Raw genomic sequence first — 27,234 nt, 5'->3', positions numbered from 1 at the left:
CCCCACTACCACCACCCTCCTACTTCCAGGGAATAGATAAGAAGGAAGAGAATGTCACAGACCCTCCAGGTGTCCCTATTTTCCAGGGACAGTCCCTGATTTACAGAAGCTCATCCCGGTTTCTGTTTGATCCTGGAATGTCCTGCTTTTCCTTAAAGGTAAAGCTAAAGGGACACCTGACCATTAGATCCAGTCATGACCGACTCTGGGGTTGCGGCGATCATCTCGCTTTATTGGCCGAGGGAGCCAGCATACAGCTTCCGGGTCATGTGGCCAGCATGACTAAGTTGCTTCTGGCGAACCAGAGCAGCGCATGGAAATACCGTTCACCTTCCCGCCAGAGCGGTACCTATTTATCTACTTGCACTTTGACGTGCAAGGTTCAAACTGCTAGGTTGGCAGGAGCAGGGACCGAGCAACAGGAGCTCACCCCGTCACAGGGATTCGAACCACTGACCTTCTGATCGGCAACTCCTAGGCTCTGTGGTTTAACCCACAGTGCCACCCATGCCCTTAGGACGTCTCTATTTTCATCGGAGAAACATTGGAGGGTATGGAGCTATCCAATTCCCGAGCCATCAGAAGACAATCCTGTATAGGGATTTAAAAAAAATGTTTAATGTTTTATTATGTTTTCATATATGTTGGAAGCCGCCCAGAGTGGCTGGGGCAACCCAGTAAGATGTGTGGAGTGGTAAAATTATCATTATGGAATGGGACATCCCTATTTCCTTGGATAAATGTTGGGAGGGTATGATGTCATAGTAAAATGGAGAAACTACTATGCATGTAAAGATGTCTATTTTTGCAAACTATAGCTGCAATGGAGGGAGGTTCATCGCAGATAGAGACAATAGCATAAAGTCAAGCGTAATACTTGCTCACGTGGGTTTTATTTTGGTTTTATAAACTGCTGGAGGTCAAGAGCTGATTTCTGCAAAGTTGGTTGATTTGAAGAGGCTAGGAGCACAGATAAAAGGAAGGTCACAGAAGCTGCCCCCTCAACTGGAGGGAGGCAAATATCTATGCAGCCCCACTTCTGGCCTCTGTGTGTTTATATGATGCCATATTGGGCCAGCTCGTGTAGCTCCAAGTGGCTGAAGGCTTCCCAGGGGCAGATCACAGTAATATCTGAAAGAAAGAGAGAAGCATCAGGGCAACCTATGTATATGCTTATTGCCAAAGGTCATTGTGCTTCTAGGCTGAAATCTGCCCCAAAGGCCTATGATGACAACTGAAGAAGAAGAGTTTATCACTACCCTATGGAGTCTCAAAGCGGCTCACAATCTCCTTTCCCTTCCTCCCCCACAACAAACACTCTGTGAGGTGAGTGAGGCTGAGAGAAGTGTGACTAGCCCAAGGTCACCCAGCAGCTGCATGTGGAGGAGCGGAGGCGCGAACCCAGTTCACCAGATTACGAGTCCACCGCTCTTAACCACTACACCACACTGGTTCTCACACTGGTCGAGGAAGCAATTGTGGGGATTCATAATCATAAATGTAGCTCATGTGAAGTAAGGACTTCAGTTTCTGTGCAGTGGTGTTCAGAGAGAAGGGACTCTATCAAAACACCGCCTGGTATGTTGGCATGGCCTTACCCAAAAGTGGGGATGCCAAGACGAGCGATTAAAAACAGTCCTCAACCAATGAATGGCAGGAGGTAGCTCTAGTTAGTAGACATGCAAAGAAAGCGCTGCAAGTGCTGTGGGTTGCACTAAGGCCTTCTGGGAAGGAGAAACAATCTCAGGACATACAAACACAAGCTGGTTCCCAGACCTGCCTCCATCCTTAGGCAAAACACATAGATTCCTTGGTAGGCGGAAAACGTCAATAAAGAGAAACCAGGCAGTTTTTGTACTAACAAAGATGCAGATTAATGTTGTGTGGTGTGCTAAAAATAGGAATCTTTGGTACCTGTTCCCAAGCCCTCCATACCAGGGATGTCATCGCCAAATCTGCAAAGGAAAAGAGAAAGAGCAGTCTACGATGCATTTGGCTTTTTCACCCAACCCGGATCATTCCTCCACATTATATAATCCATGGATGGCCAATGTGATGCCCTCCAGATGTTGGACTACAACTCCCATCAGCCCCAGCTAACCTGACCAATAACCAAGGGTGGTGAGAGTTGTCGTCCAATAAAATCTGGAGGGCAACATGTTGTCTATCCCTGATATAATTTCTTTATAGGGCTCCACGGTTTAAGGCGGAATGGTGATTTTTCCATGAAAGAGCTTAAGTCTCAGGACAGCCACTGATTCAATAATTCCATACATGGCAGAACCCTCACCAGCTTTGGGCAAAGTTGCCGCAGATTCCTTGCAGGACACAACCGAAACACAGTCTAAAAGACACATGCATGCTATTGCCATGGTGCCTGACATATTAATCATATTCTAAATATATTTTAGTGACACGGGTGACGCTGTGGGTTAAACCACAGAGCCTAGGACTTGCTGATCAGAAGGTTGGCGGTTCGAATCCCCGCGACAGGGTGAGCTCCCGTTGCTCGGTCCCTGCTCCTGCCAACCTAGCAGTTCGAAAGCACGCCAGTGCGAATAGATAAATATGTAGCGCTCCGGCGGGAAGGTAAACGGCGTTTCCGTGTGCTGCTCTGGTTTGCCAGAAGCGGCGTAGTCATGCTGGCCACATGACCCGGAAGCTGTACGCCGGCTCCCTCGGCCAATAAAGCGAGATGAGCGCCGCAACCCCAGAGTCGGCCACAACGGGACCTAATGGTCAGGGGTCCCCTTACCTTACCTAAATATCTTTTGCTCAGAACCTGCATTTGCACAAATCAAGAAAGAAAACCACATCCATGGTAAACATTACAACCATGTCTCAGACTGGCAAACCTTGCACTTTTGAAACCTAAACAAAAGCAATGCAGCATGCCATCATTGAGTTCTATCTGCTGCAGTACCAACAAGGCAAGACGGATGAATATTAAAGTACACTGCATTTCCAAACGAACATAGGAAGTGAGGCCAGTGGTTTGTCTAGCTCAGTATTTTCTAGTTACAGGTAGGTAGCCGTGTTGGTCTGCCGTAGTAAAAAATACATATATTAAAAAATCTTCCAGTAGCACCTTAGAGACCAACTAAGTTTGTTATTGGTATGCGCTTTCGTGTGCATGCACACTTCTTCAGATATCTGAAGAATAACAAACTTAGTTGATCTCTAAGGTGCTACTGGAAGGATTTTTTTTTTATTTAGTATTTTCTATACATGTTAATCGTTGCATCGTTGTCAAATATCTGGACCAGCCATTTCCCCAGAATAACAATTTGCACCACATCACCACCTTAGTGCCCTGTTTGGCAGCGAGAAAGTGAGTTCCTTAATTGAGAAAGATGATCGTGGAAGAGGCATTGTGAAGGAGATTTGTTCCTGAATAGGCAAATGACTAGATTCACTGATGGGAAAGGTTCCAACCTGCTGCTTGTAAAGGAATCGTTCCCAGCCAGAAAAATCTGCTGGCAGAGAGAAGAAGAATGTTACAAGTAGCAGGATTGGACCTGTCCCCTCCGTTACCAACAGATTGATTAATGAGTCAGCATTCTGGCTTGCTGTTCCACATAGCAGGCTGGCATGCTGACTCATAAGAAACCATTCTGTTCCTTGTGGGTGCAAACTGGATAGCTTCACTAGTTTAAATCCGAATATTGTTGGATCCAAAATGTGTATGGATGGCAATTGTTATCCCAGGGCAGGATTCAAGGTGTTACATGTGCAGAGCAGGGTCCAATCATGCAGCAGAACTTCGCCTCTCTTGCCCATGTGCACCCCATAAATCTGCACTGGAAGGTTGAGAGAATGCCCAGACAGGTATGGGGGTACATGCAAGTAAGGAGGGGAGTAAGGAGAAGGAAGGTACCACATTTTTCCATGTATAAAACACCTCCATGTATAAGACGACCCCTATTTTTTGAGCCCAAAATTAAGAATATTTAATTGCAACGTTCCATGTATAAGACAATTTTAAACTTTAAAAAATTGGGGGGAAATAGAGTCTTATACATGGAAAAATACAGTTATTTGTGTGTGAGCAGACCTTGTTCCCTGTTTGCATATCCCACTTAGCATTGCATTGAATTCCACTCTCAGAAAAGTTCTCCTTTATTTTGGGGGACCCTAAACCATTGTTTGTTAGCCAGTGGTGTAGCGTGGGGGGTGCAGGGGGGGGCGGCCGCACCGGGTGCAACATCTGGGGGTTAGGGTTAGGGGGCGCAAATCGACGGGTTAGGGGGCGCAAATTACTTGCCTTGCCCCGGGTGCTGACAACCCACGCTACGCCACTGTTGTTAGCATTGTGGCAAACACAGTAATTCCCATTTTGAGTCATCTGGGAGCAGGAGAGGAGAAATAGGAATGTTTTTGAAACCTGCTGTTAATACTGGAAGTAAATGTGTGATCTATAGCAGTGTTTCCCAACCTTTTTTGGGCAAAGGCACACTTGTTTCATGAAAAAAATCTCGAGGCACACCACCATGCCAGATGGGGAAAGGTCACTTTTTACTTATGTAAAAAAAAATAAAAAATAGTAACAGCATAGAAGGTAATGGTTAGGCTAGCATCCCTCTTCCAAATATGCTAGGTTTTTATTTGCAGGGACTGTTCTACATGGGAAAGCATTCAGCACTGTCATTCTCCCATCTGCCATCTGAATTGGTACTATTCTGGGTCAACTTACTCTGCTGCATGTGTAGATGAAAATGGCACCAAGTGTGGGGGAGGGGGCAGAACAGGTTTCAGATACAGGATATTAAGCATACACGTACTTCAGATTGAACTGGTTGCTTGCTTTGCAAGTTTTCATTTCCCAAATGACTGCCTTGGCAAGCGCAATACCTACCAGGCTCAATGCCGGTCTCGCGCTGCCGCTTCCCGCGCTCTCAAGGACCCGGGAGGAGAAAGGCGTGAAGGCAATCCTGAAGGCGCGAAAATCTCGCGCATGCGCAGGCCTTCCGCCTGCGACAGCCCAGTAGGCCGGCCGAAGCGAGCGGCGATGGGATGTGGGAGGGAGCTCGCTCGCCGCCTCGCGTGTGCCTATGTGGGGCACGTTACAGCCCCGTGACGTCAGCGCCACGCAGGCAGCCAGGCAGGCAGATGGCGAGAGCCCCGCGCTGGGCGGCCTCTCCTTGCCGCCGCCGCCCCGCCTCTCGCCGCCCGACTCGCCCGCCGCCCTCCCACGGCACACCAGGCAACGTCTCGCGGCACACTAGTGTGCCGCAGAACACCGGTTGGGAAACACTGATCTATAGACTGAATGTGTTCTCTAAAGCTGGCCCACCCATGAAGTAGGGTGAGGCGGTTACCTCAGGCGGCACCTACTCAAGGGGTGGCAGGAGTGTTCTGCCACCCAGCTTTGCTGCTGGTCTCCCTAGCCTCTAGGGGCAGAGAAGGACCCGTGTCAAAGCTCTGCAGAATACCTCCCCTCCTGTCTCAAGGGGAAGCCCTTCTGGAGTTTGTGCCCCTCATCTCAGGCGTGGCAGCAGCAGACCCTCCAGGTGTCCCTATTTTCCAGGGACATCCCTGATTTAGAGAAGCCGTCCCAGTTTTTTATTTGATCCTGGAATTTCCCGCTTTTCCTTAGGATGCCCTTATTTTCATTGGAGAAACGTTGGAGGGTATGGAGTTATTACAACTCCAGAGCCATCTGAAGGCAATCCTGTATAGGGAGTTTTTTTTAAACAATGTTTAATGTTTTATTATGTTTTTATATATGTTGGAAGCTGCCCAGAGTGGCTGGGGTAACCCAGTAAGATGTGTGGGATGTAAATAGTAAAATTATCATTATGGAATGGGACGTTCCTATTTTCACTGGAGAAATGTTGGAGGGTATGCAACAGGGAATTTCACCTCAGGTGACAAAACGCCCCAGGTAGCCCGTTTCCTATACACAAAACAATGGTTTTATAACTGCTCCTGGACTGGTAGGGATGCTAGCTGTTGATAGCGGTGGGGAAGAAGAAGAAGAGGAGGAGTTTGGATTTGATATCCCGCTTTATCACTACCTGAAGGAGTCTCAAAGCGGCTAGCTTTCCCTTCCTCCCCCACAACAAACACTCTGTGAGGTGAGTGAGGCTGAGAGACTTCAGAGAAGTGTGACTGGCCCAAGGTCACCCAGCAGCTGCATGTGGAGGAGCGGGGAAGCGAACCCGATTCACCAGATTACGAATCTACCACTCTTAACCACTACACCACACTGGCTGTTTTTGGAGGAACATGAAATCAGTCCTCTTCACCCAAGTAACGTCTCCATCTCTCACCCTTGGACACCCTTCTTTGGTGGCTTGCTTTTAAACTGCCTGGTTTGCCTCTGCTTGAATTTGGGGGGTCCTTTTCTGGGGGTGGCAGGACCTCCAGTCACTCTGGTGGCCGATTTGATTTCTGGCTTGGGAGGTTCGAGGCTCATGGCTGCCGTGAAGAGAAAACGCCGTGGCACCAAAAATGGCTTCCGATTCCTGTGGTTTAATCTGTTGTGAAGAAAGGAAGGAGGGAAAAGGATTATACTCCCAGGTCTAGTTTTTCTGTGGACAGCTAATTACGTCAGCTGTTGAACTTCCATCACATCTTGAGTTTGTGTTCCAATGAAGAGAAACAAATGAGGTGCAACATCTTTAACTCCAGAATATATATACTGAGTCAGACCATTAACTCATCTAATCCAGTGAAGTTAATACTAATTGGTAGCAGCTCTGCAGGGTTTCAGGAGGGGGGCATACCCAAACTCACCTGAAGATGCTTTTGCCTTCTAAGACACAACTCCTTACAGATATTTCCATACATAACAGTTCCAGGTTTATCACCATTCACTCTTTAAGTAGCACAGAGCGAAATACAGCGGTACCTTGGGTTACATACGCTTCAGGGTACAGACTCCGCTAACCCAGAAATATTACCTCGGGTTAAGAACTTTGCTTCAGGATGAGAACAGAAATCGTGCTCCGGGGGCACGGCAGCAGCAGGAAGTCCCATTAGCTAAAGTGGTGCTTCAGGTTAAGAACAGTTTCAGGTTAAGAACAGACCTCCGGAACAAATTAAGTACAGTGGTACCTCGCAAGACGAATGCCTCGCAAGACGAAAAACGCGCAAGACGAAAGAGTTTTCCGTTTTTTGAGTCGTTCCGCAAGACGAATTTCCCTATGGGCTTGCTTTGCAAGACGAAACGTCTTGCGAGTTCTTGGGAGTTTGTTTCCTTTTTCTTAAAGCCGCTAAGCCGCTAATAGCCGTGCTTCGCAAGACGAAAAAACCGCAAGACGAAGAGACTCGCGGAACGGATTAATTTCGTCTTGCGAGGCACCACTTGGACTGGAACCCATGTGTGGACCAAGCTTTGATGTTGAAACACTCATTATTCCATCTGAAACTTCAGATTATAATGTTCAAAAAGTAGCTGGCTAGGATCCAGGAAATACCTGATTTATCTCGGCCTTGTCTGGGCGTGGCCTTGTAGAAGCCGCTCCCTGTTCAACTCACCCGATGTTTTCTATTTCACTTTCATCCCTAGGAATGAGGTCAAGAAGACACTGGAATGGGGTTGCACAGGAGGAGAGTGCCATGTGAAATTTATTCTCGGCGAATGACGCGTGCCAAACGCACCTGGCATGGCAATGCACTTGACACGCAGCAGTGCAGATAGAATGTGCCCATGCGCACCCAATGGGCAGCTAAATTTGGTTTGTTGCTTTATGTGCCCTCAGCAGATCGCACAGCCTAGCCAAAGAAAAGCTGCTGGCTGTTGTCGTTAGGACACTAGGATAAATGGGCCATTGGTCTGGTGCACTGTTGCGTTAATTTTGTTCGTAGATAAATCCCTAAACAAATGCTAATCTGATTAAACCTTTTCTCCCCCTCTCCAGTAAACAAGCTTGCTAATATTTGCACTTGCTTACAGGATTATTATTTCAGGGGGAGAGGATTTTATTTTTGTTCATTAGTTATTACCATCCCTCTCTGAAAACTGCTGCATATCCTGCATAACCCTACTACTCCCAGTCTCAGTAATGTTAATTTTTCCAGATCATGATATTTATTCCACAGCTATTCTAGCAAATGAGGGAGGATTTAGCATCTTAATTGCTTTTCTCAGGATTTCCACACCTTGTATCTAAAAAGCCAAACCATTAAAAAAGTTATGATTCATATATGCAGCCAATCAAATAAATGCGTACATTCACCCCATTGTTTAATTATACAAAATTAGCCACAACTCTCACATCTACTTTTATGCTCCCGTATCCATTAACTTCATTGTTATTTGCCAACGCCAAGCTGTCTCGTCAAGCTACAAAAAGCTGTTCATTTTTATTTTTTTATTTTTGCTGCCTTGCTATTCTTTGGAAGTCTCACTTCCTCTCATGTCAGTATGCATAGCATTGCAGGATCAGTCAGTTTTATGATGCTTTTATATTTGTTGGAAGCTGCCCAGAGACACTGGGCAACCCAGTTAGATAGGCAGGGTACAAAGAATAAAATTATTAATATTATGCATGCTAATAGCCACCCTATGGCAGAAAGGCAGTACAGTGGATGCTCGGGTTGCGAACATTATCTGTGTGGGATGCATATTCGCAACCCACAGCATTTGCAACCCAGAGTGGCACACCTGCGCATGCGCAGGTTGCGATTCAGTGCTTCTGCGCATGCGCAAATCACGGTTTAGTGCTTCTGCGCATGTGCGACTGCCGAAACCTGGAAGTAACCCGTTCCGGTACTTCTGGGTTTCGGCGGGTCTATAACCTGAAAAAACGCAACCTGAAGCATCTGTAACCCGAGATATGACTGTATTTGCCCAAAGCTACCCAGTGACATCACATGGCTGAGGAAGCATTAGAATGAAATTCAACACACAGTCTGTTGCACCCGTGGGACTATAGCTGGGTCTATCCTCCCAGGAATACAACCACAACGGGACCCACATTAAAGCAGAAGCGGCAAGTTGGGTGGACTAAACAGGTCAGTAACTAGGAGCCAAATAAAAACATAAGGGGGCTGCTACTCACCAGACGCCAGTGTTAACGTTTGCCTGAACCACTGCAGCAAGAATTAAGAGCTGCCAGTGAGTGTATCTCTAGCTTGCAAACACTCTGGAGAGGTTTCAAAGGGGTTTGCTAGATTTATTCTGCTCCTCCTAATAGGATTATATCTCTTGTTTCTAATCCGGTATCAACCTCAATGACAGGTACATTGTGGGCTGGATGTTCAGAACATGAGGAGTGGGGGAAATGTATGGAAATTTTTCCAGATCAATTGTGATAGGCTCAGCATCTGCCTGTTGCCTCTAGAACCAGTAGACAAATGCGCTTCCACGACACTACATGCCCAATGGTGTTCTGTGCAGTTTGAAGAAGAAGAGAAGAGTTTGGATTTGATATCCCGCTTTATCACCACCCTAAGGAGTCTCTAAGCGGCTAACAATCTCCTTTCCCTTCCTCCCCCACAACAAACACTCTGTGAGGTGAGTGAGGCTGAGAGACTTCAGAGAAGTGTGACTAGCCCAAGGTCACCCAGCAGCCGCATGTGGAGGAGCAGAGGCGCGAACCCAGTTCACCAGATTACGAGTATATCGCTCTTAACCACTACATCACACTGGCTCATATACTCCTATGCTAGCACTATAGGAAATCAAAATATCCTATTTGGGCCTGCAGGGGCTGCACATCCACTTCTGTTTTATATGGTTTGGGCAGGAATAGCAAGGCTTAGTGAGAGGAGGTTGGAGGCTTCCAGCAAAACGACCCAAATTATCGGTAGTCTAATACAAGTGTTATCTATGTTTAGAGAGCAGTTGTGGAATACTTGTACAAACAAGATCTGCAATAACCAAGTGCTGAGTGACTGTGGAAGATGATGGCTGCAGGCAAGACGTCTCAATGCATTGCACTCAGGGGCAGAGAACGGTGCAAGAGGATACACAGAGGTTCCCTTTAATGATCAGCTGTTCAGCAGAGCAATAGGAAACTGTAGGTTACAGGGAACTAAGGCCATTTCCACCTAATGGTCTATATTGCTTGCAAAATGTTCCTCTACACCAGAGATCATTACAAAGCAAAATGTCCTGAAAGTAAGCTTGCCATCTGGCTAGAAAACAAAACAAAACCTGTCCTGACCTCCTTTTGCACCTTAAAATATATGCCCATCAGGTTGCTGTTGGGAGGCTCTGCCACGGGAACTGGTTAAAAAAAAGGAGTTGGTGATCTTAAAGTAAGAAGATAGCTGCAGCTATACTCCGTGCAAGAATCAGAAACAAAGGGCTGTCTGTGTAAACATAAGGTGGCGTGGTGAATTAAAGGCTTCTGATGTCCTTTCTCACAGGCAAGAATTCCTACCAATGAATTTCAGTACAATTAGTTTCACGCCACTTGCACCAAATTAAGCATTTTTTTAAAAAAAAGTTGGTACACAAAGTGATCCAGCTGTGTTCACTTAACAGAATGTAGCTTAATCCTATTTGCTAAAGTCTAGCTAGCTGTAATTTGTGGAACGTCCAGCAGTTCCATTAAAGTGACCTGCGATTAGGCTGTCTGAGAAATCCTTTAGAGCAAGGGGGTTAGGAAAGGATCGTAAGTGATATTATCCTGGCAAACCAAGGACAAGGGTGGCGGTTTGCTTTTCTAGAAGGGGCCAGAGAAATACAAAGCTTTGCACAAGATCCTTCTCTGGGATTTTGAAATGCAGTTTGTGGCTTTTTACCGATGAGGCAAGGCTATTGTTAGCTGGTCTGAATTAAGTGGAATTAACACAGCCAAGTGGAAATTTCTTTTTTAGGAATGCCATCTTTTTAATTGGCTCCTTTAAAAGCAGGCACAATGTCCATCCATTCTGCAAAAAAGGTTCACTGGCAGATTTGTGCCAGTTAACAGTGATCTTAAAGGTACAAAGCCAGTTTTGCCAGTTTTTGTGTGGTCACTTGGCAATCATAGGCAGTGCTCTATATGCGGGTATCACATGGCTAGGCAGCTCCCCAATAATAATATCACACAGAAATATATGCCTCTGATACACTGGGTTTCCAGCTGGTTGCCCCTTCTGGCCTAGAAGGGGAATGCACTTTTGTGGGTGCTTGTTCTCTACCACAAAAGCCTAGAAAAGCTCTTCCTATCATCAAGGAGGAAAAGAGCTACAATTGGCAGCACTGCTGGAAATGGAGACAAAATCTGCCAAGCCCTCTGCACTGCTCAATATTGTTTTGCTACATCCTTAGCAGCACTGCTGATTGTAGGCCTTTTATGGGGAAAAGTAGAGGACAATGGAAGCCATTCACTTTTATGGCTCATCCTCAATCTATGTAACAGGGCAGCTATAAGGATTAGTGAAATAATGTATGCTAAGCACTTTGAACAGTCATAGTAAATAACATTATCATCCTACTGAGTGGCACCCTTGTTATATCGTCAGCCAACCTGAGATAGCCTTAACTCTGATCTTAAACCAGCATTTTCCCCCATTATTAAATAATAAATACAGTTAAACATAATAGTCATCATAGGATACAGGATAAGGACATCTTTTTAAGAACAGGTAGTTTAAATTTAAAAGAATATTAGGACTGCATATCATCCCGATAGGCTTAACAATACTGGGATTCCTGTATAAAATCAGACTTGCCCCTTCTACTTCAGAAAAGGGAGAATAAACAATCAGGATAGATTTTTCCTTCAGAATTTGTTATGGCCCAAGACCAGGCATGAGGCATGTAGCTGTGACAGTGTTGTTGTTTTTCTTTTTAAAAGGTTTCAGTCTTTCTTCATTCGGAATCTGATCTCCATCTTTAAGATCATTTTTATATTCTCATCCTGTATGTGTTTGTCCACAGCTGCTAATGCCTGTTCTCCACCATCCTGGTAATACTTCAGAAGCTCTTCAGTGTATGCAATCCACACACAGTTGTGGCATCCACTCATGCAACAGTTTGTGGGGGGGAGAAGTGTTGGAGGGTTGGCAAAAGCAGAATCTTTGTCCTCTGAAGAAGCAGCCTCTTCCTTGGAGCTAGGCTCCTTGCCCATCAGGGAAGTAGTATTTTTGGAACCATTGCCCTGTGCATCTGGGTGCATGTACCGCCGTCCATCGACCATCAGCATTGCAGGAAACCTCCACATGTTAACTAAGTACTTGTGATGGGATCTGTGCAAAAGCACTGCAGTACCACTATTGTGTGAGTGCCTGAATAGATAGATGCATTCCTAGCAAGAACAAAAACATAAACAAATGGATTAAACCCTTTCTATATCCCCATCAATTATTTCCAGTACTTCCCATCCATCCCAGGGTGTGATCTGCCAGATTTCATGTATTTTATTCATAAAATTTGTAACACGTGCTATACCAGGGGTCAGCAAACTTTTTCAGCAGGGGGCCGGTCCACTGTCCCTCCGACGTTGTGGGGGGCCGGACTATATTTTTGGGGGAAAGAAGAAGAACGAACAAATTCCTATGCCCCACAAATAACCCATAGATGCATTTTAAATAAGAGCACACATTCTACTCATGAAAAAACACCAGGCAGGCTGAAATAACCCAGAGATGCATTTTAAATAAAAGGACACATTCTACTCATGTAAAAACACGCTGATTCCTGGACCGTCTGCAGGCCGGATTTAAAAGGCGATTGGGCTGGATCCGGCCCCTGGGCCTTAGTTTGCCTACCTACCCATGTGCTATACCGTATATCCCAATTGCAGTATCAGTAATGACAAATTCAAACTCCGAAGGGTTTTAAAATCTGCAACATATTAAACTCATACATCTTGCCTCTGGGGCATGCAGCCATCCTCATTGAATCTGCCCAACCTCCTGTTAAAGCCACCTCAGTCAGCAGCTATCACGTTTTGAGGCAACAAGTCCTGTAAATAAAGTGTGTGTTGTGGGAAGTCTGAACAGAAATGGAGCGTCAACAAATGCATGTATACTGAACGCCACACAGGGAGATGCAAACCTGTGGTCCTCCAGGTGTTGTTACTGGACTCCCACCACCCTGATCCATGGACCCTGTGGGTTGGGGGATACTGAGGACTTGGAGAAACATCTAGGGCTATTGTAGCTGAGTAGAACGCTCTCCCATCAAGTGTCAAGGAGATAAAGAACTACACAACCTTCAGAAGACATCTGAAGGCAGCCCTGTATTGGGAAGTTCTTAATGTTTAGTATTTCAATATGCTTTTGTATATGTTGGAAGCTGCCCAGAGTGGCTGGGGCAACCCAGTCAGGGGGGCAGGGTGAGTGCCTTTTTATGGGGGTATGCAGTACCAGGACTATTTTTTTCTAGAAGAAAAACACTGGTTAAAAATGTGGTGCTTACTGTAACAACTTCATGGCAAGTAGTGTCTCCCCCCCCCCCTTTTAGACGAAAAACACTAGGCAGGAGACTTCCGGTCGGTGCCAGCGCTTAATGGCGGTCCTAGCTCCGAGCTCCGGAGAAGGACTGCTTCGCAAGTTCGGGTCTTACCCGCTACGGCAAGCGGGGGACCCCTAAAATCCCAGGCGCTGAAGCCTGAGAACAAGGAGACTCGGTGGGCACCTTTGCGCCCCCCGGTACCGTGAAAGAGCCTTTTTAAAGGCTACGGATCGACATCGGGAGTGAGCGCGGTGCTGAGAGTCGCTACCCAGCCTGCGAAGTGAAGCCGCGTCGCCATAAGCGGAGAGCGCCGATTCCTTCCTGAAAAGAAAATTTGGACTGAATCCCCGTGAGTAAGAGCTGAAATATAATCGGGACCCTTTAAATTTCAAAAATTGGGCTAAAAACGGGGGAGATCTAAACAAAGGAAGTCTGCCTCCCCCCGACTGCATGAAAGTGAAAGCAACGGAGCTCTAAACCTGCATCCGTTTAAATCTGCTCTCTGATTAGCTTAACCGGACATTTAGACCCTTTGATCTCCCCTCTAGCTAGCAGGGCAGAGGGGAGGTGAATTTGAACAACAACTGCATGATTTGTGGGAAGTAAAAAAACCTCTGCTGTCTCATCTATCTGAAAACGAAACGGTCTGCCTTTGTATCACACTGAACTGACTTTTCCCTGTGAAGTGATACCTTGATACAAAGTTTCCACAGCGCCTGGCTACTGTACAATACAAGAAGAAGTAGCATAAATTGGGCAACTGTGGCAATTTGAAGTAACAAGTCTTTAGTAATACTGACTTTGACAGTGTTAACCTCCCTTTTTACATTCTGGACATTCTCCTTTGTTTCTATATTTGGAAACTTTGTTCTATGGCCATTTTGATTTGCTCCCTCTAGAGGACAAAGTGAGGTCCGGCACGGCCTAAGACAGTGGAATTTTCCAAGGGAGAATAAATCCCGTGGGAACTGACCTTGACATGAGTGGCGCACAAGAGGAGATAGTCACAAGAGCCAAAACCAAGCAACAACAACAACAGCTGCAGCAGCTACAGGTAAAGAAAAGAGGCTCAATCTCAGGCGCAACAGTTGGATCAACAGGAACAACAGGGCAAGACAAAGGAGCAGCCGTATCCATGGAAGCTGTGACAGATGCTCTGCTCAAGATAAATCAAACTCTGGAGTCTCTGACAAAACAGACTTCAGAGAATACACTAAAACTAACAGAAATTTCAGCAAGATTAAACCAGAATACAGAATCTATAAATAAATTGGTGGAGGAAAACGCCACTACGCGCCAAATTGCCGAAGACGCCAAAGCTACTGCGGGAGAGACACAGGAGAAGTTAGAGCCGATCGCCAAGAAGGTCTATGAGCATGATGCAACTTTGGCCTTGTGGGAGTTACAGAGGAAAGAGAGAAATTTAAAAATAAGACTGATTCCGGAGAACGAAAGAGACAACCTTGTGGAATACTTGACACGGGAGTTTGTGGACTGTTGGGACCTCCAGGAAGACGAATTCAAAATTACGACTGCCTTTAGATTGGGCAAAAAGCAAAACAGAAAGACCCCGAGAGACTGTTTGATCACACTCAGATCCAAGGAGGAAAGAGACAAAATATTGGGACTACACTTTGAAAAGGCCTTGCAAATTGGAAATTCAGCTGTACAGATCTTCAAAGACATCCCAAAATACATTCTGGACTTAAGAAACTTCTATAAGGACTTAGCCCTTTTATTAAAGAAAAACTCTATCCGCTTCAGGTGGGAATTCCCACAAGGGCTGTCATTTGATTACAAGGCAAACAAGGTGAAAATAAAGACAATTCAAGATAAAGACAAATTTTTGGCAAGATACCAGGAGGATCTACAGAAGGGGACTGTGGACGCACTTGCAGAACAGAGGAGAGCGTTGGACATCCTGAATCTCTCGTTTGGACAAAAACCACCACCATCAGAAGAAGAGCAACAATTGGGAGCTGTTGGAGGAGCCTCAGAAAAATAGAAAGATGGCTCTGCAATTCCTTAGTTGGAATTGTAATGGGCTCAATGGGCCTTTGAAGAGAAGACAAGTATTTCATGTATTAAATAGAGAACAACTGGACTTGATATGTTTACAAGAAACTCATATAACTAGAGCCCATAGGAGATTACTTACAAACAAAAGGCTAGGACAAGAATTTATTTCATCAGACAAAGTCAAGAAGAGAGGAGTTGTAATATATGTGAAAGAGAAATGGGCTCCAAAAATGATATTCAAAGATGAACAAGGGAGATATCTGGCTGTGGAGATACAAGTACAAGGAGAAAAATTTCTAGTTGTCGGAATTTATGCACCAAATGAAGGCAAATCCGACTTCTTTAAGAGACTTCATGAAACGTTGATGGATTATCTGGATTACAATATGATAATTATGGGAGACATGAATGGCGTGGTCTCCACCAATATGGACAAGGCACAAAGACTAACAGTCACCAAAGAAGGGAGACTCCCTAAGACTTTTTTCGAAATGACTGAAAACATGGACTTGATAGACATTTGGAGAACAAGGAACCCTCTGGAGAGAGAGGGAACCTTTTTCTCCCAAGCAATGATGACCTGGACCAGAATCGATCAAATCTGGGTTACTAGTGGAATGGCTCCAAAGATTAAGAAAGTGGAAATCTGCCCAAAAACTTGCTCCGACCATAACGCCGTGAAGATGGAGATGAAACTCACAATAACTGGTCAATTTAGATGGAGAATGAATGACACCCTCTTTCGTGATAAGGAGATTCTCACGAAGGCCCAAAAGACCCTAAAAGACTATTTTGAAATAAATTTGAGGACCGACGTGGAGAAAAGAGTGATCTGGGATGCAAGCAAAGCGGTTATGAGAGGATTTTTGATTCAACAAAATTCAATAAAGAGGAAAAAACAAAATGAGAAAAAAGAGAAGATTTTGGAAATGATAAAGGAAGGAGAGAGGAAATTAAGAACAAAACCAAAGTCTCAAGACATTTTAAGAGAGATCAAGCTATATCAAACACAATACATGGAATTGATGAACCAAGAGATTGAATGGAAGATAAAGCAAATGAAGCAAAAGACCTTTGAATCAGCAAATAAATGTGGTAAACTTTTGGCATGGCAACTGAAGAAAAGGCAGAAACTAAATACAGTTACAAGCCTTGAGGTGGATGGAAAGAATATATCTAAACCCAATGAAATCAGAAATTGCTTTTTAAGTTATTTCAAAAAACTCTACACTCAAGGCCCGCAAAATGAAGAAGATATAGATAAATTCCTTGGAAAATATGGATTACAAAACATCTCTCATCAAAGCAAGATGGACTTGAACCAGAGAATCTCAGAACAAGAGATAGAGGCTGCCATTCAGAATATGCAACTGGGCAAATCTCCGGGACCAGATGGACTGACTTCCAGATACTACAAATCGCTGAAGGAATGGTTGACTCAACCACTAAGAGAAGTTTGTAATGAGATCCTTGAGGGAAAAAGGGCGCCTGAATCGTGGAAAGAGGCATATATTTCACTCATACCAAAGTCAGAGACTGAAAAGACCCAACTCAAGAACTACCGCCCAATATCACTCCTTAATGTGGATTACAAAATTTTTGCAGACATTTTGGCAAAAAGATTTAAAAGAGTTTTGATGGAGAAGATTCATAAGGACCAAGCAGGCTTTCTCCCTAAAAGACACCTGGCAGACAATGTAAGGAATGTAATAGACATTCTGGAAAAGCTAGAGGTGAATATAAATACTAAAGCAGTATTGATCTTTGTGGATGCGGAGAAAGCCTTTGACAATATTTCTTGGAGTTTTATGAAGAAGAATCTTCATGGGATGGGGGTAGGCCGGGGTTTTGAGAATGGTATGGCTGCAATATATTCTGAACAAAAAGCTAAACTGATTGTAAACAATGTTGTGACTGAGGAGCTTAAGATAGAAAAAGGAACACGACAGGGGTGCCCGATCTCCCCATTACTTTTTATTTCAGTTCTGGAGGTGTTGCTGAACATGATAAGAAATGACCAGCAGGTCAAAGGTGTGCAGGTCGGAGCTAAACATTATAAGTTAAGAGCGTTCGCAGATGACCTAGTATTGACTTTGCAAGAGCCAAACACTAGTACGAAAAAGGTATTAGAAATAATACAACAGTTTGGCCAGGTAGCTGGATTTAAGTTGAACAAGCAAAAAACCAAGGTTTTAGGGAAAAACCTAACAGATATGGAAAAGGAGAAATTTCAAGAGGAAACAGGTTTGACTGTGGTCAAGAAGGTTAAATACCTAGGGGTTTACTTAACATCTAAGAATCAGAATTTGTACAAGGACAATTATGAAAAATGTTGGTTAGAAATCAAAAAAGATTTAGAAATATGGTCAAGTTTGAAACTGTCAATGTTAGGCCGAATTGCAGTAATCAAAATGAATGTATTGCCTAGAATGTTATTTTTGTTTTAGACCTTGCAGATTATTGATAAGATGGAATGTTTTAAGAGGTGGCACAAAGACATTTCGAAATTTGTCTGGCAGGGCAAAAAGCCCCGAATCAAATTTAAAATATTGACAGATGCTAAAGAAAGAGGGGGATTTGCCCTGCCGGACCTGAAACTGTACTATGAGGCAGCAGCTTTTTGCTGGCTCAAAGAATGGATGCTCCTCGAGAACACGGACATCTTGGATCTGGAAGGTTTCAATAACGCTTTTGGTTGGCATGCATATCTTTGGTATGATAAAGCTAACAGTGCCTTTAAAAATCACATTGTCAGAAAAGCATTGTTTAATGTTTGGATAAGATATAAAGATCTATTGGAAAACAAAACCCCTAGATGGGTGTCACCAGTGGAGGCTAAAGCAGTGAAGAAACTCAATATGGAGGTCGGATGGCCGAAGTATTGGGAAATTTTAGAACAGGATGGAGATAAGTTTAAACTACAAAGTCAGGAGAAATTGAAGGATAAAGTAGAAAATTGGTTCCAATATCGCCAAATAATGGAATTTTTTAAACAGGACAGGAAAGTCGGTTTCCAGGTGGAGAAATCAAAATTAGAAACTGAACTGTTAGAACCCAATACTAAGAATCTATCTAGAATGTACAACTTGTTGTTGAAATGGAATACACAGGATGAAACAGTTAAATCGGCTATGATTAAGTGGGCTCAGGATGTTGGACATAACATTATGTCAGCTGACTGGGAATGGTTATGGAACACCGGTATAAAATTTACGGCATGCAATGCCTTAAAGGAAAACATTATGAAAATGGTATACAGGTGGTACATGACCCCAGTCAAGCTAGCAAAAATCTATCACTTGCCCGATAACAAATGTTGGAAGTGTAAAGAGACTGAAGGTACCTTTTATCACCTTTGGTGGACATGCCCGAAGATTAAGGCCTTCTGGGAAACGATCTATAATGAAATGAAAAAGGTACTTAAGTGTACCTTTCCTAAAAAACCAGAGGCCTTTCTCTTGGGCATTGTCGGCCAACTGGTGACAAAGAAAGATAGAGCTTTTTTCATGTATGCTACAACAGCAGCAAGAATACTCATCGCAAAGTATTGGAAGACACAAGATTTACCCACTGTGGAAGAATGGCAGATGAAAGTGATGGACTATATGACACTGGCCGAGATGACAGGCAGAATCCGTGACCAACGAAAAGAGACGGTGGAAGAAGAGTGGAAAAAATTTAAAAGTTATCTTAAGGACTACTATAAACTTAATGAATGCTAAAATGTTGTGGTCTTCAGAAGCAAAAGGGTACAGGGATACAAGGTTAGACTATAAAAGAGGACTAAGATGATAAAGATTGGAAAGTTACAATTGGAAGTTGCTAGTTGAATTTTGGACATTGGGATGCAGAGAGGGGGGGTATGGGGAAGTCCAAGAAAAGAGGTTTATGAAAATATGTTTGAAACTATACGTGTATGTTTGCCATTTTTAGTGTTTGTCTGTTTTCCTTAAAAACTTTGTAAAACCAATAAAAATTTTATAAAAAAAAAAAGAAAAACACTAGGCAGGGTACACATAAAATACAGTCAAACCTTGGTTGTTGAATGTAATCCGTTCTGGAATAATGTTCGGCTTCCAAAAAGTCTGACAACTGAGGCACGGCTTCCGATGGTTGCGAGAGCTTCTTGCACTAAAGTGGAAGCCACGCCGGACATTTGGGTTCCAAAAAATGTTCGAAAACCGGAACATTTACTTCCGGGTTTTCGGCATCTGGGAATCAAAACATATGATAACAGAGTTGTTTAGGAACCAAGGTTTGACTGGCAACCCAGTCAGATAGGCAGGATCAGTGCTTTCTTTTTTTTATGGGGCTACACAGTGCCAGCACCTTTTCTAGAAGAAAAACACTGGTTTAAAATGTGGCACTAAGTGTAGCAACTTAATGGTGAGTACCGGCCCCTTTTTTTCTAGAATAAAAACACTGGGCAGGGTACAAAAAAATAATGATAATGATGACCATTATGATAATAACAATAATAATAAGGGTAATAATAATTGTGATCAGAGTCTTTCATGGTGGAGCAGCACACAAATCCCCTTCTAGAAACAGTCGCCACAACATTATTGCTATTTGCTGTGGCGCCCTATAAACAAAACACAAGTCATCGGCTGAGGCCTGTAACTCTAAAAAGCGAAAGGGAAAAGCGGGGTGCCTCTTCAAGCGGGCATTTTAGGCACAGCTGACTCCCGGCTGCTCTCTCCCTTTGCCTCCTCCCAGCAGCTTCTCCGTTCGCGGGCAAGAGCGACCCGCTGCCCAGTAAACGCGCTCAGGACCAGGCATGCAACTGTGCCCTTCAGCAGCTTCGCCCCGCCGCCGAACCCCCTCACCTTCCCCGGCGAGCGCCCGGCCGCTGCTGCTGCTGCAGCCTGAGACCCGGCTAGCCACCGGCTGCACCGGAGGGCGCCCACTAACAGCAGCATCAACATCAGCTCCGGATTGCCTGGGAAGAAGCCACGCCCCGTCCCTGCGCCGGGCGCCGAGACTGGCATCTCTCTCGGCCAATGGCCTCAGCGACCTCGAGGGAAGGGAACGACGAGATGTCAAACGGTGGGCGTGTGAAAAAAAGAGCACAGCCAATGGGAAGCGGGCAAAAGGAGGGCACCGGAAGTAGAGCTGGCGCACGTGGGTGAAGCGGAAAGGAAAGAAGAGGCGCGATGGGCAAAAGGAAGGAGCGGAAGCAAGCGGCGCCTGCTGCCACCGCCTCGCGGGAAGGGGCTGCTCCAAGGGGCAGGTGAGTGTTTATCCCGCCGGTGATGTTTCGGTGTGCGCGTTGTCCCGGGGAGGGGGGTGCTGGCAAACAACAACCCTCCTTATCGCAGACGCGGAGCTGAGGATTGAAAGGTTTTTCAGCGGCTTGCTTAAAAAGCCGATGTCGGGTTTCGGTTGTGCGCTTCCCGGTAGTGGGGTAAGCGTGCCTTTCGGGTTTCTTTCTCTCTTTTTTTGGCACTGGGAATGTCAGCTGCGTCTGGAACCCGGCTCAAGATCACCAAAACTCACGCAACAAAACTTGCTTTAATACTGTACTCGGGATGGGTGCGGCTTAAACTTGAGGTCAAGCTTGAGGTTCATTGTTTTCAGATGATTAGTAGTAGTAGACTCAGTGTTGGACATATAGTGGTGCCTCAGGTTACATACGCTTCAGGTGACAGACTCCGCTAACCCAGAAATAGTGCTTCAGGTTAAGAACTTTGCTTCAGGATGAGAACAGAAATCATGCGGCAGCAGCGAGAGGCCCCGTTAGCTAAAGTGGTACCTCAGGCTAAGAACAGTTTCAGGTTAAGAAGGGACCTCTGGAATGAATTAAGTTCTTAACCCGAGGTACCACTGTATATATAAACACCCTCCAGGTGTTGCTAAACTATAACTATTATCCTAATCTTGTGTTGCTTTCGGGTAAATGTAATCAATTGCCACTTTATACCAGGAGTGCTTACCCTGTTTCCCTTCAGGTCTTGGCTTCCCAATTTCTGTTGCTTGTCAGAGGTTATGGGAGTTTTAGCCCTGCAACATCTGGAGGGGCATATACTAGGTACCCCTGCTTAAAACATTGATGTCACGGTGTAATAAATGATGCTATTGCAGCTGTCCTGTATGTGGGCATTGTTGTAGCTGCCCCGTACAGATGGTGTAGCCTTGACATTCTAATATGGAGCAGCCTGTGAAATTGTGAGCACAAGCTTTTGCCTGCTAGTTGCCTGTGTGATGGACAGCTGCTCTAAACCTGTCATTCAAGCTGGTCTTCAAATCATACTTAACAAAGGAATTTTGAAATTTTAATTGGTGGCAGCTGTTGTTGAAACAAACTGTACAAGCTTGCCAATAACACCCCCCCCCTTTAAAACCTGTAGACAAATGAAGAAGAAGAAAACTCAGTGCCTGGATGAGCAAGAAATTCCTTTTCGGTTGCGGGAAATAATGAGGAGCCGTGATGAATTAAAGAACCCCAAGAGCAAGAAGAAAAAGAAAAAGGGTAAAAAAGCAGTCTTCATGTTTTTCCAACATACACTATGGACCCAACTCTGATAGCTCAGTTGGTTAGAGCATGGTTCTGATAACACCAAGGTTGCAGGTTCGATCCCTGTATGGGACAGCTGCATATTTGTGCATTGCAGGGGGTTGGACTAGATCAGGCATCCCCAACCTTTGGCCCCCCAGATGTTTTAGACTACAATTCCCATCATCTCTGACCACTGGTCCTGTTAGCTAGGGATCATGGGAGTTGTAGGCCAAAACATCTGGAGGGCCGCAGGTTGGGGATGCCTGCACTAGATGATCCTCAGGGTCCCTTCCAATTCTAGGATTACTGTCTCTTTACCATAATAGCACATGTGTGCATACACACATATGTCTCTCTGCAACTTTCAGTTCATTAAGCTTTGGCGTGGGGAGTTGATCAGTCAGTAACAGCATAACTGTTGTGGATTTGTTTTCATGAAAACTGGGTGTAAATTTATTAAGGAAATAAATAACTCATTGCCAATCCATTTGTCTTTTGGCAACAACATCCGTTGCCTGCTTATGGCAGAGGGCCAGCAGCTATCTGCTCTAAGGAGCTCTGTAATAATAAACACAATCAATGCAAAAAACACATGCTATATTGGGAAGTTAATGGATTCCAATGTAATTTGATCCTATATTCAGTTGCGGAGCCAGTCCTCCTAGCTAGCACCAGGACTGTGAAATTTTGGGGGTGGGGAAATCTAGGGTGGTTGGACATGGTGTGACACCCATTTATGCCCCACAAAAGTATGTTAGACTGCTCTAGCTTGGACCACTGTCAAATAGATGCTGTGCTTGTCTATTTTTGTTTTGCAGAGGGCCAGGGAAATAAAGGTTTTTTTTGTCTTTGTCTTGCTTTATTTCTCTGGGTGCTGTTGGGCACAGTAAGACTGTAATAGTTTGTGTTTTCATCTCAGAGAAGCAACCAGGTCATATACTGGAGGGTGACATACCTGTGCCAAAATTCAAGCGGCGAAAAGGAGAGGGAGATTCTACTTACATCGGGCGCATTGAGCGGGAAACTCAGCATGTGATGTTCCTTACCAAATACCAGCTGCAGCGTGAACCCGAAAAAGAAGAGCCAGTCCCAGAAAAGTCCCAGAGGAAGAAAGAGTAAGCTTGATCCCTTAGGTAAAGGGACCCCTGACCATTAGGTCCAGTCGTAGACTCGGGTTGCAGTGCTCATCTCACTTTATGGGCCAAGGGAGCCGATGTACAGCTTCCAGGTCATGAGGCCAGCATGACTAAGCCACTTCTGGCGAACCAGAGCAGCGCATGGAAACGCTGTTTACCTTCCTACCGGAGTGGTAAATATCTACTTGCACTTTGACGTGCTTTCAAACTGCTAGGTTGGCAGGAGCAGGGACTGAGCAACGGGAGCTCACCCCGTTGCGGGGATTTGAACCGCCAACCTTCTGATCGGCAAGCCCTAGGCTCTGTGGTTTAACCCACAGCACCACCCACGTCCTTAGTTTGCAGCTAATGTTGGAAACTGAGATATATAAGCTAGGTGCCAAATGGCTCCTTAAACCAAGCTTACTGTCACCAAAATGAAATGTCTCATTGCCATTTTGGGGCAAGGTGGCTCTAAAGTCTTATTTTTCAAATGATGGGCTGACTGTGATTGATTCTCAGTTAAACATCTGGCTAGTTCAGATGACAACCTTGAGCTAGGGTGAGAACTTTGCAGACTTAAGGAAGAAAAGTCACTTTATCCAGGGACAGCCCACATAGATATTGGCCTCTTCCTACCTCTTTTTCTTAATGGTGACACAGACTATTCATAATGTAAGAATATTCTTCACAACTGTGAGCAAGGCAGTGGGGTGGGGTAAGTGAAGGCAAGCTGCAACAACAAACTGTTAACGTTCTTCACCGCTCCAGCTCAGGCAGCACAGAAAAAGCAATTTGGTTCCTAAAATTCATTCCAATTGTGCAGATAAAATATAACTGATAGAATTCTATGGGATGTGGTATTAGTGTGTGCAAACGGTTCAGGAATGCACCTCCAGGTGGTGGAGATGTCAGGCACCATCCTGGTACCCAGGCATCTGCACTTGGCCGCAGGTAGCCAATAGCCAGGTACACAATGCCTTTTATTGACACAGGATCTTTGTAGCCCTCTTTGCTCTGATTGGGGCTCTGAATTGTATTCCCTTCATCCTCCGTTGAAATTCATGTGTACAGCTCCTGTTGCATCCTTTCTTCAACAAAACTTGCTTTCTAGTTTTCAGAAGAAGAAGCTGGATAAAATCCGTAGGAAGAAAGAGGAGAAAAAAGCAGCATTGCTGGAGAAAGACTTTCTCAAAGGTAGGGGAAGTATTTTTCAATGTATGGCTTTTCGGCTTTCTTCAGAGTTCCAGAACACCCCAAATCTCTGCTACATAATTCCAAGGGTTTGAAAACCACCATATCTTTCTGCATGTATATTTTTTTCCAAGGGGTGCTTTGAGTGTGCATTTATTTTTGTGGTGGTAGTTCTATCTGGATATTGAGAATTTCATACTGAGGAGAAGGATTGTGGTGTTGACTTATGTTACAACAGGATACACAATTGCTTTGGATTATGGGATGTGTCTGGATCTTCATAAGGCTGTAGTCTAAGTTCAACTCAAAAAGTATCTTTCTTTCTTTGTACTTTATAAAACAAAAACTTGCAGTTTGTGCGGGAACAGAAAGTTGATTTAGCATATCACTGTTTATAGTGATATGTTAAATCATTTGCGTATTATTTATTATCCCGCTCTTCTGGTGCAAAATCCCCACTCAGGGCAGCTTAAAAACACCTAACATTACACACACACACACACACACACACACACACACACATGAACACATACACATCCATCCATCCATCCATCCATACACACACACACAGCCAAGCAGGATTGGAAAATGAATGCACCCTTAAGCTACATGCCATCTGCTGTAGCATCCAGCCATGGAGAGCTGGTGTTAGGAGTTTTTATAGCACTGCAAACACTTTCATCAATTGAACCACCAGTCTCTCTGTCAGTTGTTGTTGTTGTTACTCATTAGTCGCTTTCTTAAACAAATGTAGTAACAACAAATAAATAAATAACGCATGGAGTAAAATCAACATAAAGCTGAAACAGAATAAAAACGGAAACTTTTTCGTATTTTTAAAAGGCAGAACTAAAACATCCCAAACACTGAAGAAACCAGATAATTAAAAGCCAAAGCCTGGTGGTCTTTGCTATCAAGCAAATCTATTGTCAAGAGGAAGTTGGGTTCCAGCTCCACTTCCAAAGTTTGGATACCTGTTTTTTAGGGCACACCTTTATGTCCAAAGCAACAAATTCCCAGCTGAACTATATAAAAGTGTAGTTGCATTGTGCTGAATTTTGTAATAGGGACAGGTACATTTGAATGGGAGCTGAAACATAGTCTCTGTTACTGTGTACTGTGGGGATTAACGTACAGGACGGAAAGGCACTTGTTCTTTGCTGTGACATGACAAATAGGAGTGGCTGTATTGGCCTCTAGACTGGACTTCAGGCTAGAGTCAGGCTGCTAAGTAGGATATAACGGGAGGAGAATATATCTATTTTAGTGCTATCTCCATCTCAATTCAGTCCCTTGGAGCTTACCTCTTTGCCATTCCTTTCAGACTCGGTGAAGTTTGGTGAGGTTGCTGAACAGCCCCCAACAATTACAGCGAAACCTAGAAAGAGTGTTGTCAAAGACAAGGTAAGTTATGTAGCTGCATGAAATTCTATCTCTGTCTTCTAACTTTGCCAGTGACCCTGCTACCTATACAGGAAGTAATTTTACACGATCGGTAGCAAAGCTTGGGGAAGAACACTGACTTGGTGTTAGCAATACTATTATCAAACTAGCTGTATCAGAGATTCGGGTATTTCAGGGTTTGTTTGTTTTCTGTAAGCTGGTTCAGTGTTCATGATCATACTCAATCTATAACCTCTTTCCTCTGTGTGCTTCTTTAACTTGAACCAATCTCTCTTACATTCCAGGCCGGCAAGAAGGAGCTTCTGCTGACATCTCTCTTGGGCTCCAGTGGGACACCCTCTACTCCAAAAGTGTTCCACACATCCCTCGCTCGCCAGAGGATCATGCAGGAGGAAAGAGAAAGGGTTGTCCAAGCTTACCGGGACATAAAGAAACGCAAGCAGCAGCAAATGGCTGAAAGTCAGCTTGCTATTGACAAACTAAAGAAGCCCGTCTGAGATGTCAGAATGCTTCCACTGTGCCAGAAAACAGGAAGAAACATTTTAATACAAGGACAGAGCAGCAGCCAAGATGGCGGTGTATTTAAACGATCCTCTTTTTGGATGACCACATCAAGCCATCTGGACCAGCAAGATTGACTGGTGTTGTACACATTGGGCAATATGGCGGTCGTCTGCTACTTCCAGAAGCAGAGTGAAGTGTATACAGTGGAATTTTTCTAGACTCAACCTTGGAACTTCATTCCTAGTGATCTTAGCAACTTGGGGGTTCTGTAATCTTCTCTTAATTTTCCTCTGGGATTCAGAGTAGAAGGACTAGTATGGGAATGGTCTCGGAGGCAATTACACCGAATAAATATATTTATATTATCCACTGATGCAGCCATTTGGCAGAGGAATGCGGAATGAAAATAGCACCCTGAAAATAACAACAAAGCAAAATGGTCTCATTTGATTTTGAAGGTTATGAAAGGCCCAGTGCTCAGTTATTCCCCCTCTTTCAGTATCAGCGTCAAGTTCTGTTTTTTGCTGCTTACTGTCCAGCGCAACTCTGCATCCATATATTCCCCAACAAAGTTGGAGAAATACATTTTGCTCCCACTCTCAATGCACTGGCACAAAGATAAATAAGATATGAAAGGAGAACGAGGATTGCCAAGCAAAGCTATTTAGGGTTTAAGATACATTTCTTCCCAGCTTGGTCTTCCTCTTGTGGCTGGAAGGTGGTCAGAAATTGTTCTTCTGTTTAATATTACACTGGTAATATGCACATTTTTCCTATCCACTTCTCTGGTGTTTATCTTCCCGCTGGAGCGGTACCTATTTATCTATTTGCACTTTGACGTGCTTTCGAACTGCTAGGTTGGCAGGAGCAGGGACTGAGCAACGGGAGCTCACCCCGTCACAGGGATTCGAACCGCTGACCACCTGATCGGCAAGTCCTAGGCTCTGTGGTTTAACCCACAGCGCCACCCGCGTCCCAGTACATGGGTATATGTCTAAAAAGCCTGGGACACAAATTTTCATAGCCATCTAGTGGCTATGGTGGCTCATTTACCAGAAGAAATGTATTTAGCGTTAACTCTGGAAGTGTATACAGTAATACCTGGGTTCCCGAACGGCTTGGCTCCCGAAAGCCGCAATTGTTCCGGTTTGTGGTGAACG

General features: G+C 44.5%; 3 protein-coding genes across 8 annotated transcripts; 1 reads left to right on the top strand and 2 right to left on the bottom strand.

Annotated features, from left to right (window-relative positions):
• Nucleotides 1–874: 874 nt before the first annotated feature.
• PDE6G (phosphodiesterase 6G) lies at nt 875–9,483 on the bottom strand. Of its 5 annotated transcripts, none has more exons than XM_083490606.1 (4): nt 9,009–9,483; nt 6,273–6,479; nt 1,915–1,955; nt 875–1,131 (listed from the first exon to the last, which is right to left on the bottom strand). In XM_083490606.1, exons 2-4 carry the CDS (start codon nt 6,416–6,418, stop codon nt 1,055–1,057), a joined length of 264 nt encoding a protein of 87 aa, XP_083346732.1. In that variant the 5' UTR covers nt 6,419–6,479; nt 9,009–9,483; the 3' UTR covers nt 875–1,054. The 5 variants fall into 5 exon arrangements, with proteins under 5 accessions (XP_083346732.1, XP_083346729.1, XP_083346733.1 ...); XM_083490603.1 differs by lacking the exon at nt 9,009–9,483 and adding an exon at nt 7,483–8,031; XM_083490607.1 differs by lacking the exon at nt 9,009–9,483 and adding an exon at nt 7,422–7,524.
• A 418-nt stretch (nt 9,484–9,901) lies between these two features.
• OXLD1 (oxidoreductase like domain containing 1) lies at nt 9,902–20,333 on the bottom strand. Its single transcript, XM_083486855.1, has 2 exons — nt 20,188–20,333; nt 9,902–12,188 (listed from the first exon to the last, which is right to left on the bottom strand). The coding sequence occupies exons 1-2, from the start codon at nt 20,284–20,286 to the stop codon at nt 11,742–11,744; spliced, it is 546 nt and encodes a 181-aa protein (XP_083342981.1). The 5' UTR covers nt 20,287–20,333; the 3' UTR covers nt 9,902–11,741.
• Nucleotides 20,334–20,456: 123 nt separating this feature from the next.
• On the top strand, nt 20,457–26,439 carry CCDC137 (coiled-coil domain containing 137). Of its 2 annotated transcripts, none has more exons than XM_083490518.1 (6): nt 20,457–20,591; nt 21,709–21,830; nt 22,777–22,972; nt 24,087–24,169; nt 25,491–25,570; nt 25,855–26,439. In XM_083490518.1, the coding sequence occupies exons 1-6, from the start codon at nt 20,515–20,517 to the stop codon at nt 26,065–26,067; spliced, it is 771 nt and encodes a 256-aa protein (XP_083346644.1). In that variant the 5' UTR covers nt 20,457–20,514; the 3' UTR covers nt 26,068–26,439. The 2 variants fall into 2 exon arrangements, with proteins under 2 accessions (XP_083346644.1, XP_083346645.1); XM_083490519.1 differs by having other exon boundaries at nt 20,487–20,610; nt 21,725–21,830.
• The last annotated feature ends 795 nt before the right edge of the window (nt 26,440–27,234 follow it).

The sequence above is a fragment of the Podarcis liolepis genome, assembly GCF_965112155.1.
Source record: "Podarcis liolepis genome assembly, chromosome: 2".
NCBI lineage: Eukaryota > Metazoa > Chordata > Lepidosauria > Squamata > Lacertidae > Podarcis > Podarcis liolepis.
The sequence above is the reverse complement of the archived record's forward strand: the minus strand, read 5'-3'. Positions and strand labels throughout refer to the sequence as shown.

Bases quoted from the DNA above. Each gene is read 5' to 3' on its own strand.
- CCDC137 (XM_083490518.1), top strand. From the start codon at position 20,515: ATGGGCAAAAGGAAGGAGCGGAAGCAAGCGGCGCCTGCTGCCACCGCC. The intron at 20,592-21,708 runs GTGAGTGTTTAT...TAAAACCTGTAG, and splicing joins GGGGCTGCTCCAAGGGGCAG to ACAAATGAAGAAGAAGAAAA. The intron at 25,571-25,854 runs GTAAGTTATGTA...CTTACATTCCAG, and splicing joins AGAGTGTTGTCAAAGACAAG to GCCGGCAAGAAGGAGCTTCT.
- PDE6G (XM_083490603.1), bottom strand. From the start codon at position 7,565: ATGGCACTCTCCTCCTGTGCAACCCCATTCCAGTGTCTTCTTGACCTC. The intron at 6,480-7,482 runs GTGAGTTGAACA...TCTTCACAACAG, and splicing joins AGTGAAATAGAAAACATCGG to ATTAAACCACAGGAATCGGA. The intron at 1,956-6,272 runs GTGAGAGATGGA...TTTCCTTTGCAG, and splicing joins CCAAAGAAGGGTGTCCAAGG to ATTTGGCGATGACATCCCTG.
- OXLD1 (XM_083486855.1), bottom strand. From the start codon at position 20,286: ATGTTGATGCTGCTGTTAGTGGGCGCCCTCCGGTGCAGCCGGTGGCTA. The intron at 12,189-20,187 runs GTGAGGGGGTTC...TGTTCTTGCTAG, and splicing joins CCGGGCGCTCGCCGGGGAAG to GAATGCATCTATCTATTCAG.